Source organism: Muscardinus avellanarius (genome assembly GCF_963383645.1).
Source record: "Muscardinus avellanarius genome assembly, chromosome: 13".
NCBI lineage: Eukaryota > Metazoa > Chordata > Mammalia > Rodentia > Gliridae > Muscardinus > Muscardinus avellanarius.
The window spans coordinates 54868867-54884131 of NC_137799.1; the positions used below are offsets into that span (position 1 = coordinate 54868867).

The window sequence follows — 15265 nt, forward strand, 5'->3', positions numbered from 1 at the left end:
GACCGGATGTTTGCAGCCAGCCTCAGCTACTTAGTGAGGTGCTCCACAATTTAGTGAGACCCTGTTTCAAAATAAAGAATAAAAAATAGGGCTGGGGTAAGTGTAGCTCAGAGGTAGAATGCCCCTGGGTTCAATTCCCAGTACTGCAAAAGAATGAATGAATGAATGAATGAATGAATAGGGCTAGGGTGTAGCTTGGTAGAATTCCCCTGAGGTTAATCCCCAGTACAAAAAAAATAAAAAAAGTATAGCTTTGAAATAGGGTCTCACTAGATTACTCGGCGCTTGCCTCAAACCTGCTTTCTCCTCTCCAGTACTAGGATTACAGTTGTGTGCCACCACCCCAAGGATTAGTTTTCATTTTAAGACAGTTTCTCATTCAATTGCCCTGGTCGAACTTGTCCTAGTTAGATTTGAATTGCAATCCAATCCTCCCGCCTCAGCTTCCTGAGTGGCTGATACAAGCGTGTGTCACCTGGCTAATAAACCAGTATTTAGGGTGTGTGTGTGTGTGTGTGTGTGTGTGTGTGTGTGTGTGTGTGGTACTGGGGATGGAACCCAGGGGCATTCTACCTCCAAGCTGCACCCCCGGCCCTATTTTTTATTCTTTATTTTGAAATAGGGTCTGAGTTGCAAAGGGCCTCACTAAGTAGTAGCTGAGGCTGTCCTTGAACGGCTATCCTCCTGTCTCACCCTCCCAAATGCTGGGATTACAAGCATGCACCACCATGCCCAGCTTGTATTGAGTAATATTATAATTCATGACCTTTCTTTCCCCTGCCCCCTCCTCTTTTTCTTCCCCCTACTTTCCTTCCTCCTCCTCCTACCCCTGCAACCTAGGGAAACCCTGTTTTAAAACAACAGCATTTGTGTGTGTGTGTGTGTGTGTGTGTGTGTGTGTGTGCATATGGTATTGTGGATGGAACCCAGGGCCTTCTACCTCCAGGCTATACCCCTAGACCTATTTTATTATTTTTTTAAATTTGGAAACGGGGTGTTTGTAAGTTGCTGAGCGCCTCATTAAGTTTCTAAGACTGGCTTTGAACCTGCAGTCCTCCTGTCTCAGCCTTTCCAGTACTGGGATTACAAGCATTAACCACCACACTCAGCCAACAAGAATTTTTAAGAGAGTATTAAATTGGCTTGGTTTAGCTGGGTTTGGCAGCTCTCCCTCTTAATCCCAATACTTGGGAGGCAGAGACAGGAGGATCACAGGTTCGCGGCCAGCATTAGCTACTTAGTGAGACCATCTGCAATTTAGTGAGACCCTGTTTCAAAATAAAGAATAAGCCGGACGTGGTGGCGCATGCTTGTAATCCCAGCATTTGGGAGGCTGAGACTGGAGGATTGTGGTTCGCGGACAGCCTCAGGTACTTAGTGAGGCCCTCTACAACTCATTGAGACCCAGTTTCAAAACAAAGAATAAAAAAAAAATAGGGCAGGGGGTGTAGCTCGGAGGTCGAATGCCCCTGGGTCCCATCCTCAGACCCACAAAAAAAAAAAAAAAAAAAAAAAGGAAAGAAAAGAAAAAGAATAAAATAGGTCTGAGAGCCAGGTGGTACACGTTTGTAATCCCAGCATTCGGGAGGCTGAGACAGGAGGATCTGGGTTGTAGGCCAGCCTCAGCTACTTAGTGAGGCCCTTTGGAACTCAGTGAGACCCTGTTTCAAAATAAAGAATAAAATATAGGGCTGGAGATGTTGCTTGGAGGTAGAATGCCCCTGAGTTCCATCCCCAGTACCACACACACACACATACACACACACACACACACAAAAAAAAAATTAGGGCTCAGGGTGTGGCTTGGAGGTAGAATGCCCGTGGGTTCAATCCCCAGTACGAACCCCCCCAAAATAATAAAAAAATAAATAAATAAAATTGGCTGGGTGTGGTGGCACACTCCTGTAATCCCAGTATTTGGGAAGCTAAGACAAGAAGATTGCAGGTTTGAGGACAGCTTTAGCAAGTAGTGGAACTTTCATCAACCTAGCAAGCCAAACCCCTATTTCAAAATTTAAAAAATAAAATACATTAGTGCTGGGGATGTACCTCAGAGGTAGAATGCCCCTGGCCTGAAGTCAATCCCCAGTACCAGAAAAAAAGTAAACAGATAAATAACTAGAAATACTTTATATCTAATATTTTCAAAAAAGCCCTTAATAAAGCTACCATTAGTTCATTTCTTTTTATTTATTTATTGGTGGTACTAGGGGTGGAACCCAGGGGCTTCTACCTCCAGGCCATACTCCCAGACCTATTTTATATTTTATTTGGAATCAGGGAATCACTAAGTTGCTGAGAGCCTCACTAAGTAGCTGAGGCTGGCTGTGAACCCGTGCAATCCTCCTGTCTCAGCCTCCCAAGTGCTGGGATTACAAGTGTGAGCCACCACGCCTGCCTTAGTTCTTTTCTTTTCTTTTCTTTTCTTTTCTTTTCTTTTTTTCTTTTTTGGTGGTACTGGGGTTCCTGGAAGCCCTTCTACCTCCGGGCTACACTCCCAGACTATTTTTTTTTTTTAACAGGGTCTCTTATGCCAGCACGGCTGGCTTCAAACCTGTGTGATTCTCCTGTCTCCGCCTCCCAAGCGCAGGGATTACAAGCGTGCACCACCACGCCCGGCTTAGTTCATTTCTTTTTTTTTCTTTTTTTTTTTTTTAATTTTTTTTTATTGGTGCAATGTATTCATACATCATAGTGGTATAAAGAAAATACTTTTGTGGACATACATGCACATCTCGCCCAGTTAGCCCCTACCCGATCCCCACCCCATTCCCTCCCCATCCATCCTTTCCACGCTTGGCTTACTGGTTGACATCTAGTATTATAGCAATTTATACAATATTAACATTGATAATCTCACATAACAGTTTCATTTGTCTGGTACCAAACTTTTGATGACTTAAAGATAACATTTCAATATTTCTTTTTGCTTTCTTTCTTACCAGAGAATATTTTTTTCTTTTTTTTTTTTTAGGTGAAACTATCATACATTTATTTATTTATTTTTCAGAAAAAAATCTATCCTGATATGGAATATGGACTCTAGATACCCAAAACAGTCTCAAAGAAGAACAAAGCTAGAAGATGTATATTTTCTGATTTCAAACCATATAAAGCTACAATAATTGAAACAGTGTAGTACTGTTATAAAGGCAGATATATAAACCATTGGAGCTAATTAAAAGCCTAGAGATAAATTCTTCCATACATTGTCAAGTTATTTTTGACAAGGTTTCCATGAACTTTTGGTGGAGGAAATACTAGTCTTTTAACTAAATATTGTTGAAAAATAATAATAAATGAAAAAGAATAAAATTGGACCCTTACCTAACACATATACAAATATTAACTCAAAATAGATAAAAGACCTAAATATAAATCTTAATACTATAAGCTTTTAGAAGAAAATCTGGGTCATAAAACCTCACAACATTGAAATTGGAAGTGATTTCTTGGATATGATTTCAATGGCACAGGCAACAAAAGATTAAATAAACTCCCTAAAAAATAAAAAAAATATTGTATATCCAAAGACAATGTAAACAGAGTTAAAAGTTACTGATCCTCTTCCAAGAGTTCCTCCTATGACCCATTTCTCCCTAACTCTCACATATTAGGGAAAGCATCTGATTTCTTATTTTTTGTGCCTGACTGATCTCACTTAGCATAAAGTCCTCCAGTTCCATCCATTTCCCTGAAAATGGTGTAATTGAGTTTTTTTTGATGGCTGAGTAAAATTCCATTGTGTACATATCCCACAGTTTTGTAATCCATTCATCTGTTGATGGACATCTTGGCTGCTTCCATAGTTTGGCTATGGTGAATTGTGCAGCTATGAACATAGATACACATGCATTAGTTTGGTAGTTTGGTTTCTTTTCTTTTGGGTAGATACCCAACAGTGGTATTGCTGGATCAAATGGAAGATTTGTTCCCATTCTTCTGAGGATTCTCCATACTGTTTTCCAAAGTGGTTGCACTAATTTGCAATCCCACCAACAATGTCTTTTTAAAGAAAAGTTTCCTTAGTACTTTTATGAGTGGGTTGTGGGAATAACTACAAACATCTTTTTTAAAGGAATAGCTTTGGACAAAGCAAGGTTCACCTACATGCAGTATTTAATGTCTCTAGGAGGTGGGTGAGGTTGTGCATACCTGTAGTCCCAGGTACTTGGGAATATGAGGTAGGAGGATCACTTGAGCTCAGAAGTTTGAAGCCAGCTTGGGCAACCTAGAGTGATCCCTGTTTCAAAATAAAGCAAATAAGTCAGGTGTAGTGGCGCACACTTGTAATCCCAGTACTTGGGAGGCTGAGACAGGAGGATCGCAGGTTTGCAGCCAGCCTCAGCTACTTAGTAAGGCCCTCTGCAACTTAGTGAAGCCCTGTTTCAAAATAAAGAATAAAAAATAGGAGCCAAGAGTGGTGGCACACACTTGTAATCCCAGCATTTGGAGGCTGAGACCAGAGGATCGTGGTTTGCAGACAGCCTTAGCTATGTCGCGAGGCCTTTCACAACTCAGTGAGACCCTGTTTCAAAAATAAAAAGACATAGCTGGGTGTGGTGGCGCATGTTTTTAATCCCCGCGCTTGGGAGGCAGAGACAGGAGGATCGCGCAGGATTGAAGCCAGCCGTGTGCGCTGGCTGAGGAGACCCTGTTTCCAAATTTAAAAAAAAAATGTAAAAATAGGTCTGGGAGTGTAGCCCGGAGGTAGAAGAGCTTCCAGGAACCCCAGTACCACCAAAAATTAAAATTAATAAATAAATAAAAAGACTAAAAAATAGGGCTGGGGGTGTAGCTCGGAGGTACAATGACTGTGGGTTCTATCCCCCGTACCACAAAACAAACAGACAAAACACAAACAAACAAAATAAACCCATAGTGTCTCCAGAAGCTCACATGGACCTGACTGTTCACTTCATTAGGTTTGTTTTAATATCCAGGATTCTTCTTTTACAGGTGGTTGATTTCACTACCATAGACTTGACATCTGAGACTGATGATCAAATTCCAGATATTATACCTTTGGAAGAGGAGGATGGAGCAAATCATTCCCATACTAGTGGCCCCGTTCCCTCAGGGAATAACTAACAAAAAAGTTACTTCTTTTGGATGCTATGCAGTCTGTATCACATTAAACTTCATGTTTGCTCATGTGTTTATTTCTGTGGCTTTGAAGAGTATTCATCTATTTTTGGGCTGCTTTATTGTAATTGCAATGAAACTGCGACTGATCTAAGCTTTTGTAAGAGATATTGTTCTGTATCGTGTATAATTTTATATAATTCTTCAAAGCTGAAATGCCTATCATAAAAATTGAGCTGTATTATCTTGGATCAGAGTATTTTTTTTTCTGAACATCTGTTGATTTTTGGCCTCAGGATGCATTACTGCTTCTAAAAGCAGCACACTTGTGTCTTTTGGGGGTCTCAGTGGGCCTGCTGGTCAAGGTTTTTAGCCAGGGGAGGGGCGTGTATACAAAAGCAGGTCATCTGGGAGGAAGCAAAGCATCAGGGGTAAAGGCTTAGACTAGTTTTTAATCTCTCTGCCACTTATTGTGTGACCTTGAGCAAGTTAACTTAATTTCTGTGGCTAAATTTCCTCACCTGTAAAATGAGAATAGTACTAGATTTATTATAAAGATGAATTAACATTTGTGAAAAACAGAGCAGTGCCTCCCACAAAGTCATATTAAATACTAGTTAAATAACTAAATTGGCCAGGTGTGGTGGCGCAGGCTTATAATCATACTACTTGGGAGGCTGAGACAGGAGGATTGTAGGTTCCTGGCTAGCAGCTACTTAGTGAGGCCTTCTGCAACTTAGTGAAACCCTGTTTCAAAATAAAGAATTAAAAAGTAGGACTGATGTAGCTACGAGGTAGAATGTTTCTGGGTTCAATCCCCAGTTCTGAAAGAAAGCAAGGAAAGAAAGGAGGGAGGGAGCGAAGAAAGGAAGGAAGGAAAGAAGGAAAGAAGGAAAGAAAGAAAGAAAGAAAGAAAGAAAGAAAGAAAGAAAGATATAGAGCCGGGTGTGGTGGTGCACGCTTGTAATCCCACCATTTGGGAGGCTGAGACAGGAGAATCACGATTCACAGCCAGCCTTGGCTACTTAGTGAGGCCCTTTGCAACTCAGTGAGAACTTGTTTCAAAATAAAGAATAAAAAATAGGGCTGGGGTGTTGCTCGGAAGTAGAATGTCCTTGGATTAAATCCCTGGTACTGCAAAAGACAACAAACAAACAAACAAACAAACAAACAAACAAAACAGCCCACTAAATTGTAGAAACAATGGCCAGGCAGTAACTACGAACACATCTATTGCTCATATTGTAGTCACAAAATGCCATTTTCCACTAAGGAATGAGGACTTCTTGGGAGAAATGGCTGATTTCAGGTCTGAGGCAGAAAATTTACAAAATGAGCAAAATAAGCCTTAAACTGTGTGTGTGTGTGTGTGTGTGTGTGTGTGTGACTAGTGTTTAAGCCCATGGGATTTGGCATCTGGTATTTGGCCCCAGCATTATTTTATTTTGACACAGGGTCTCACTAAGTTGCAGAGGGCCTTGCTAAATTGCTGAGGCTGACAACCTGTGATCCTCCTCTTTCAGCCTTCCAAGTATTAGGATTATAAGTGTGTGTCACTGCACATGGATAGACTTGAACTTTTTTTTTTTTTTTTTTTTTTGGTGGTACTAGGGATGGAACCCAGGGGTATTCTACCTCCTAGCTACATCTCCAGCCCTATTTTTATCCTTTATTTTGAAAAAGGGTCTCACTAAATTTCGGAGTGTCTTACCAAGTAGCTGAGGCTGGCTGGGAACCTGCGATCCTCCTGTCTCAGCCTCCTAAATACTGGGATTATGAGTGTGTGCAACAATGTTCGGCTTAGACTTGAACTTGAAAGTCAATTTGAAGAAGTTCCTACTGGCCAAATATGAGATTTTATTTTCTATATGGTAATAAATGTAACAGATTGAACCCCATAAGTATGGTTAAATCAGTGAATTCATAATTGTTTATATATGTGCGGGTGAACATTTGTGAGATATGTGGGCAAGCCTAAGAGCTCACTTGAGTTATTATGTTTTTTTTTTGGTACTGGCTTTTGAATGTAGAAACATTCTACCTCCAATATACACCCTCATTCCTTTTTATTTTTGGTTTTGAAAATAGGATCTCGCTAGGTTGCTGTGAGTCTTACTCAATTGTGGAGGTTGGTGTCGAACCTTTGATCCTCTTGTTTCAGCCTCCCAAGTACTGGGATTACAGGTGTGCCACCATGCCCAGCTGGCATTGAGGTTTTGCCAAGTAAATCTGGCAAAGAAAGTGGCCAGAGAGCTGATGTGTTCAATTTAATGATTATAAAGATATGAAGGGAGTAAGGCAGTAATGAGACAAAAGGGTTAGATGTTCTAGTGGTCCAAAGATTGTTGCAATAAGATTTATTTTGGGGGTGGGTACTAGGAATTGAAACCAGAGACATTCTACCTCTGAGATACACCTCAACCCCCCCCCCCCTTTTTTTTTGCAGTAGCGAGGATTGAACCTAGGGGCAATGAGCTACACCCCCCAGCCTTATTTTATTCTTTATTTTGAAACAGGGTCTTACTAAGTTTCAGAGGGCCTCACTAAATAGCTGAGGCTGGCTTCGAACTGTGATCCTCCTGTCTCCCAACTACTGGGATTTAAAGCATGTGCCACCATGCCTGGCTACCCAAGCCCTTTTTAATTTTTGTTTTGACAATGGTCTTGCTAGGTTGTTGAGAGTCTTGCTAAGTTGCTGAGGCTGGTCTTGAATCTGCAATCCTTCTGTCTCAGCCTCCCAAGTACTAGGATTACAAGTGTGCACCACCACACCCAGGTTGGAACAAAATTTACAGGGATTGAGCTAAAATGTTAGGAGAAGAAGGTTGAAAGTGAAGTTATGTAGGTGTTGCAGTATGATAATGCCTGTCTAAGGTTATGTTTTATGAGGATGGGTGGGTGAATATAATGGAAGACCAGGTTATTGGAGAGAGGGTCAATTAACTGAGAGCTCAGGTTATTGAAAAGGTTACCTAATCACCCCAAACTCCCAGGGACAATGCTTAAGAGACAGGGAATTAACATTTGAGTCTCAGAATGAAAGGGGTCGTGGTGATTTATGTTTGTAATCTCAGCACTTGGGAGGCTGATACAGAAGGATTGTAAGTTTGTGGCCAGTCCCAACAATTTAGTGAGGCCCCCCCCCCTTTTTTTAAAGTATAAAATAGGACTGGGGGTGTAGCTTGGAGGTAGAATGCCTCTGGGTTCCATCCCCAGTACTAGGGGGGAAAAAAATCTTTGAATGAGGTCCTGCTATCCAAATGTCTTCTAGGGAACCTCTGCAAGGAAAAGTTAGGGGTGATTGCACAAACTTCAAAGGAGCTGGTGGTTTTAGTGAGGCCAGAGGCAATCAATAATTTCCAGAAAAGGCAAAATGAGATAAGTAGAGTATGTCCCACTTCTAGGCCCTGTTGTATATGGAGTGTGCAAGAGAAAACAGTCATCAATTGAGTGCTGCAGGAGGAAACTTATGTTTGCTAGTTGGATTTCAGTTACAGTGAGATGAACATTCTGCATTTGAGAAGTGTGTGTGTGTGTGTGTGTGTGTGTGTGTGTAATTTTTTTCATTATCATGACAGGACGGCTCAAAGAGACTTGTTCACCAAGTGCATTTCTCATATGTGACAATCATCCTCTAAGGTTTTATCTGACTTAACAATCATGTATGAGTAGCAAGACAGGCAAACATTAAGAACTGGAAAGGTGAGGTGGGGCGTGGTGGTGCACTGTTAAAATCCCATTACATGTGAGGTTAGGACCGGAGGACAGCAGGTAACACAGGAGGTCCAAGGGCAGCCTCAGCAACTTAGCAAGACCCTCAAGAATCTAATGAGACACGGTTTCAAAATAAAAAAATATAAAAAGTCTGGCGTGTTGGCCCACACCTGTAATCCCAGTACTTGGGAGACTGAGATAGGGTCGCAGGTTCAAGGATAGCTTCAACTACTTGAGGTGAGACACTCGGCAACTTAAGACCCTGTTAAAAAAAAAAAAAAAAAAAGCCGGGCGTGGTGGCGCACGCTTGTAATCCCAGCATTCGGGAGGCTGAGACCTGAAGGATCGCGGTTCCCGGACAGCCTCAGCTACTTAGTGAGGTCCTCTGCAACTCAATGAGACACGGTTTCAAAATAAAGAATAAAAAATAGAGCAGGGGGTGTAGCTCGGAGGTCGAATGCCCCGGGTTCCATCCCAGACCCGCAAAAAAAATAGGATTGGGGGTGAAGCTCAGAGGTAGAATTCTGTCCACAGTCCTAAACCCAAGTACCAAAAAAGTAAAAATAGAGAATGAAAAGAGGCGAGGCCGCAGGGCCTCGGTAAAATAAACACAGAACCACCACTCGTGCGACACAAAACGCCTTGCAGCCTTTGTAGTTTCTCAGCAAGGCACGATGGGAAAAGACAGGAGGGCGCATTGCACGCCGGGAGGTGTAGGCGCCGGAAGTCCTTCCTTTCCCGGAAGTCAGGCCGCGCAGGCGCACACCGCCCTTCTATTAGCGCGGGAGTCTCGGTTTGTGCTGATTTCGCCGGGGCAGCTGTGCCCGCTTTGTTGTTAGAGGCTCCAATTTCCGGAGACCTCTCGGCCGCAACGCGAAACGGCCCCGGGCGAGAAAGCTGCGGGCGGTGGCACTGGAGGGGTCCCCGCCACCTCGGGCTGCCTGTAGGAGGGATCCTGAGGGCCCTTGGGGTCGCTTGGGCCTGCGCTTTCTTCCTGCAAAGTCGCCGTGCCTATCGCGAAGATGAGCTCGGCCTGGGTCTCGTTCGAGAAGCAGCATCTCTGGATGTACCTGCAGGCGCTCGGCTTCGAGCCGGGCCCGGCCACCATCGCCTGCGGGAAGATCGTGTCGCACACGCACCTGGGAGTGTAAGGAGGCGCGGGCCGGTGGGGAGCGGGGCGGCCGGCGCCTTTTTACTTTTCGAATTAGGAAATGAAGGCGTCCCACATCAGAAAACAGTGGAGAAGTTTTTTTTTTTTTTTTTTTTTTTTTTCCGGTACTGGGGATGGAACCCAGGGGCACTCTACCTCCGAGCTACACCCCTAGCCCTATTTTTTTTTATTCTTTATTTTGAAACAGGGTCTCACTGAGTTGCAAAGGGCCTCACTAAGTAGCTGAGGCTGTGAGCCCACCCGGATCCTCCTGTCTCAGCCTCCCAAATGCTGGGATTACTAGCGTGCACCACATCTGGCTGAGAAGAATATTAAAATAAAAATTAAAAGCCCCATTCCTTTTCAACTTCTGTAGTGGCTGTGACTCAAACTATATATTTTGCTTATGTTTTTGTGTCTAACTTCAATGTTTTTTCCCAACTGAAGAGAAAGAGGAATGTGGTATATGTTGTTCACCTCCTGCTCTCAACTAATTTGCTTTTTGTAAATTATATGTTATAGCTGGGCGTGGTGGTGCACGCTTGTAATCCCAGCTCTTGGGAGGCTGAGACAGGAGGATCGCACAGGTTCGAAGCCAGCCTCAGCTACTTAGTGAGGCTCTCAGTAACTTAGTGAGACCCTGTTTTCAAATAAAATATCAAATAGGTCTGGGAACATAGCCCGGAGGTAGAAAGTCTCTGGGTTCCACCCCCAGTACCCCCCCCCCCCATTATATCAGTTATTTTAGTTGCCTTTTTTGTGTGGTACTTAGGATTGTACCAGGGGTATTCTACCTCTAGATACACCCCGGGCCTATTTTTTATTCTTTTTTAAAATTTTTCCAGTTCTGGTGATGGAACCCAGGGTATTCTACCTCCCAGCTACACCCACAGTCTTACTTTTTAGTCTTTATTTTGTGAAACAGGGTCTCACGGAGTTGCAAAGGGCCTCTCGAAGTATCTGATGAAGTTTGTGAACCGTGATCCTCTGGTTTCAGCCTCCCAAATGCGGGGATTACAAGCAAGGACCACTACTTCCGGCTGTTATTTATTTTTGAAACAAGGTCTCATAAGTTGTAGAGAACCTCACTAAGTAGTTGAGGCTCACCTGTGATCCTCCTTTCTCAGCCTCCAAAGTACTGGGATTACTAGTGTGTGCCACCATGCCTGGCAAGTTGCTGTGTTTTTAAAAACACGCTTAGACTTCAATTTCTTGATTCATCAATCTCAAAAATAAAATTTTCTTCCAACAGTGCAATGAATATAGCTATGAATATAGCTATTATTTATTTTGTGGTACTGGAGATGGACTCAGGGTCATTCTATCTCCGAAGTACACCCCCAGTTCTATTTTATTTTATTTTATTTTATTTTATTTTATTTTAGCGGGTCTGGAGATGGAACCCAGGGTTATTTGACCTCCGAGCTACACCCCCTACCCTATTTTTTATTCTTTATTTTGAAACAGGGTCTCACTAAGTAGCTGAGGCTGTCCACGAACCACAATCCTCTGGTCTCAACCTCCTGAATGCTTAGATTTCAAGCATGTGCCACCACCTGGCTCCCAGCTCTTATTTTAATTTTACTTTGAAACAGGGTCTCCCTAGGTTGATGAGAGTCTCACTACTTGCTGAGGCTGTCCTTGAACTTGTGATTCTCCTGTCTCAGCCTCCCAAATGATGGGATTATAAGTGTCACCACACCTGGCTAAACCTGTGATCTTGTCTCAGTCTCCAGAGTACTAACTGGGGTTTTTGGCCTGTGCTGGTTCCCCTCTTGACTTTTTGTTTGTGTGTTACTGGGGACTGAACTCAGGCCATTCATTGTACCTCCAAGTTACACACCCAGCACTTTTTTTTTTTTTGTTTTGAAATAGGGTTTCATGAGTTGCTGAGGCTGACCTTGAACCTGTGACCCTTTTGTCTTAGCCTTCCAAGAACTGGGATTACAGGTGTGTGCCGCCATGCCTGGCTTCCTGAAGCATGAATCATATTTGCTTAAATATTGATTGATTGATTGATGCTGGAGATTGAATCCAGGGGCATTCTACCTCTAAGGTAAATCTTCAGCCCTATTTTATTGTTTATTTGAAAACAGGGGCTGGGTGTGGTGGCGCATGCTTGTAATCCCAGCATTTGGGAACCTGAGGATCGAGGTTTCTGGACAGCTTCAGCTACTTAATGAGGCTCTCTGCAACTTAGTGAGAACCTGTTTCAAAATAAAGAATAAAATAGGGCAGGGGGGTGTATCTTGGAGGTAGAATGCCCCTGGGTTCCATCCCAGACCCACACAAAACAAAACAAAACAAAAAAAACACCAAACTAAAAAAAACCCCCAGGGTCTTGCTAAATTGCTGAAGCTGTTTGTTTTTTTTTTTTTTTTTTTTTTTTTTGGTGGTACTGGGGTTTCTGGAAACCCTTCTACCTCCAGGCTACATTCCTAGACCTATTTTATACTTTTTTTTAAAGATTTGGAAACAGGGTCTCTTAAGCCAGCGCGGCTGGCTTCGAACCTGTGCGATCCTCCTGTCCCTGTCTCCGCCTCCCAACCACGGGGATTATAAGCAGGTGCCACCACGCCCGGCCTGAAGCTGGTTTTGAATTTGGCATTCTTCAGTTTTAGTCCCCCAGTAATGGTATTAAGGGCGTGTGCCACCATGCCCATCTCTAAATATACTCTGAACATAAGACCCAGTAATCCCATTTGCCCAAAAGTTTTGCAGTTTGGTAAAATCATACTTGGTTGCATTACTAAGGTAAAGGTGGGAATGGAAAAAATAGAGGTGATTAATTTGTTCATTCAACAGATATTTGTTTGTTTATTCATTGGTAGTATTGGGGATTGAACTCGGGGCATTCTATCTCTGAGCTACATCCCAGCCTTTTTTATTTTTTATTTTGGAGTTGTTGAGGGTGTCCTTGAATCTGCAGTTCTCCAGTCTCAGCCTTCGAAGTACTGGGATTATAGACATGTGTCACCATGCCCAAATTGTTTTACTGGGGATCAAATTGAGGGCATCTTGTAATTAAGTGTTCTGCCACTGAGGTACATCCCCAGCCCTTTTTAAAAACTGTAAAATATTTGAGACAAGGTCTCAATAAATTGTCTAGGCTGTCTTGGGATCCTCCTACCTCAGCCTCCCAAGTACAGAGATTATAGACATGTGTCCCCATATCCAGTTTAGGTGATTTATCAAATCAGTGCTGTTATACTTCCTAGTTGTGTGATTTTGGACAAATTTCTAACTTCTTTTAGTTTCCTCATCTATATAAGCATGATCAAACTACTGTCTAGTATTAGGATTAAATAAAATCATCCATGTTAAAGCAAATAGCATTGTACTTAACTTTAAATGATAATAATGAAGATTACATGAACAAGAATGGTGACATATGGCTGCAGTACTTGAGAGGTGTAGACAGGAGGATTGCAAGTTCAAGGCCAACCTCAGCAACATAGCGAGGCCCTGTTTCAAAATGAAAAAAATAAAGTCGCTGGGTATTTTGGCGCATGCTTGTGCCAAAATCTCAGCATTTGGGAGGCGGAGACAGGAAGATCCTCCAGTACTGCAAAAAAAAAAGGGGGGGGGGACTGGGGTATAGTTCAAAGATAGAACCCCTTTAGGTTCAATCCCCAGTAGCACTAAAAAAAAAAAAAAAAAGAGTAGATGAATTACTATCTGTAGAAGGCCTAATATAATGCCAACAGATAGGAAACTCAATAAATGTTAGCTATTTTTATTGTTTTTGTAGTAAATGTTGGTTGGTATCATTATTTTCATCAAATCGTATGGCATATCCTCATTAGGTTTTTTTTTTTTTTTTTTGTGGTACTGGAGGTGGAACCCAGGGGTTTTTCTACCTCCAGGCTATATTCCCAGACCTATTTTATACTTTATTTGGAAACAGGGTCTCACTAAGTTGCTGAGAGCCTCTTAATAGCTGAGGCTGGCTTCGAACTTGTGCGATCCTCCTGTCTCAGCCTCCCAAGTGCGGGGATTACAAGCGTGCGCCACCACGCCCGGCTCCTCATTAGTTTTTAAAATTTTTAAAATTTTTTCCTCATTAGATTTTTCTTCTTTTTTTTTTTTTGTGGTACTAGGGATTGAACCCAGGGGCATTCTACCATTGAGCTACACCCCCAGCCCTATTTTTTATTCTTTATTTTGAAACAGGGTCTCACTAAGTTATAGAGGGCCTCACTAAGTAGCTGAGGCTGGCCATGAACCTGGATCCTCCTGTCTCAGCCTCTCTCAAGTACTAGAATTATAAGCATGTTCTACATCGCCCAGCTGGCATTCATTTTCTATATGTTTTTATTGCAGTAAGAAACAAGACCAGTTTCTTTTTATTGGATCAATATTTGTGGAATCAGAAAATATAAACTTGAATGTTCTTAATTGATTAGAAGTGTATATGTATGAGAAAAATTAAAATTTAATTTGCCCTGGCTTCTTGAGAATGAAAAACTTAAATTGCATCAAACACCTATACTGTATTGATGATGTTTAATTTTAGTAATTATTTTCCTGCTTCTTTTTTATTTTAAACCACTAGGAACATGTTTGATAAGCAGAACCGAGATGCCTTTCACATTGTGTCTTACTTTTTGTTTCAAATGCTGGACCAGTCTCTCACAAAAGAAGTTTTCAAGTAAGAAAATATATATTTTTCAAATGTGAAAATGAAGTATGTCTTGATGTAAATCAGAATTTCCCCTTGGCTTTAACTCTTGCTTTAAATGGATGTCATAAAATTCAGGTTTAAGCCTTCAAAATTTAATGCTTAACCTTTATGTAGCTGAGTGATTTTTTTTTTTTTTTTTTTTTTGGTACTGGGTATTGAGTCCAAGAGCATTCTACCTCTGAGCTAACTGCCAACCAGCCAGCCAGTTAGCTTGCCTTCCTGCCTGCCTGCCTTCCTTTCTTCCTTCTTTCCCTTTCTTTCTTCCTTTCCCCTTTCTTTCTGACTGGGGATTGAACCCAGGGACATTCTACCTCTGAGCTACACCCTCAGCTTTATTTTATTTTTATTTGAAAACAGGGTTTCACTAGGTTGATGAGTCTCACTACTTGATGAGACTGTCCTTGAACCTCTGATCTTCTGCCTCAGCCTCTGATGACATTGCCTGGCTATTTATTTTTATTTTTTATTTTATTTTTTTTGTGGTACTGAGGATGGAACCCAGAGGCCTTTCACCTTCTGGCTTCACCTCAGCTCTATTTTATTTTACTATTTTGAACTGAGTTTTACTAAGTTGCTGAGAGCCTCAGTAAGCTGCTGAGGCTGGCTTTCTGTGATCCTCCTGTCTCGCCTTC

At 42.1% G+C, this 15265-nt stretch overlaps 1 protein-coding gene across 3 annotated transcripts in view; it reads left to right on the plus strand.

Moving 5' to 3' along the window:
- Nucleotides 1-9821: 9821 nt before the first annotated feature.
- Nucleotides 9822-15265, plus strand: part of HAUS6 (HAUS augmin like complex subunit 6) — a gene marked incomplete at both ends in the record, with an annotated part of 51905 nt that continues 46461 nt past the window's right edge. For all 3 annotated transcript variants that reach the window (XM_080709257.1, XM_080709258.1, XM_080709259.1), the window contains 2 exons: nucleotides 9822-9946; nucleotides 14505-14600. In XM_080709257.1, coding sequence (XP_080565383.1) covers nucleotides 9822-9946; nucleotides 14505-14600 — 221 coding nt within the window. The remainder of the gene's footprint in view (nucleotides 9947-14504; nucleotides 14601-15265) is intronic.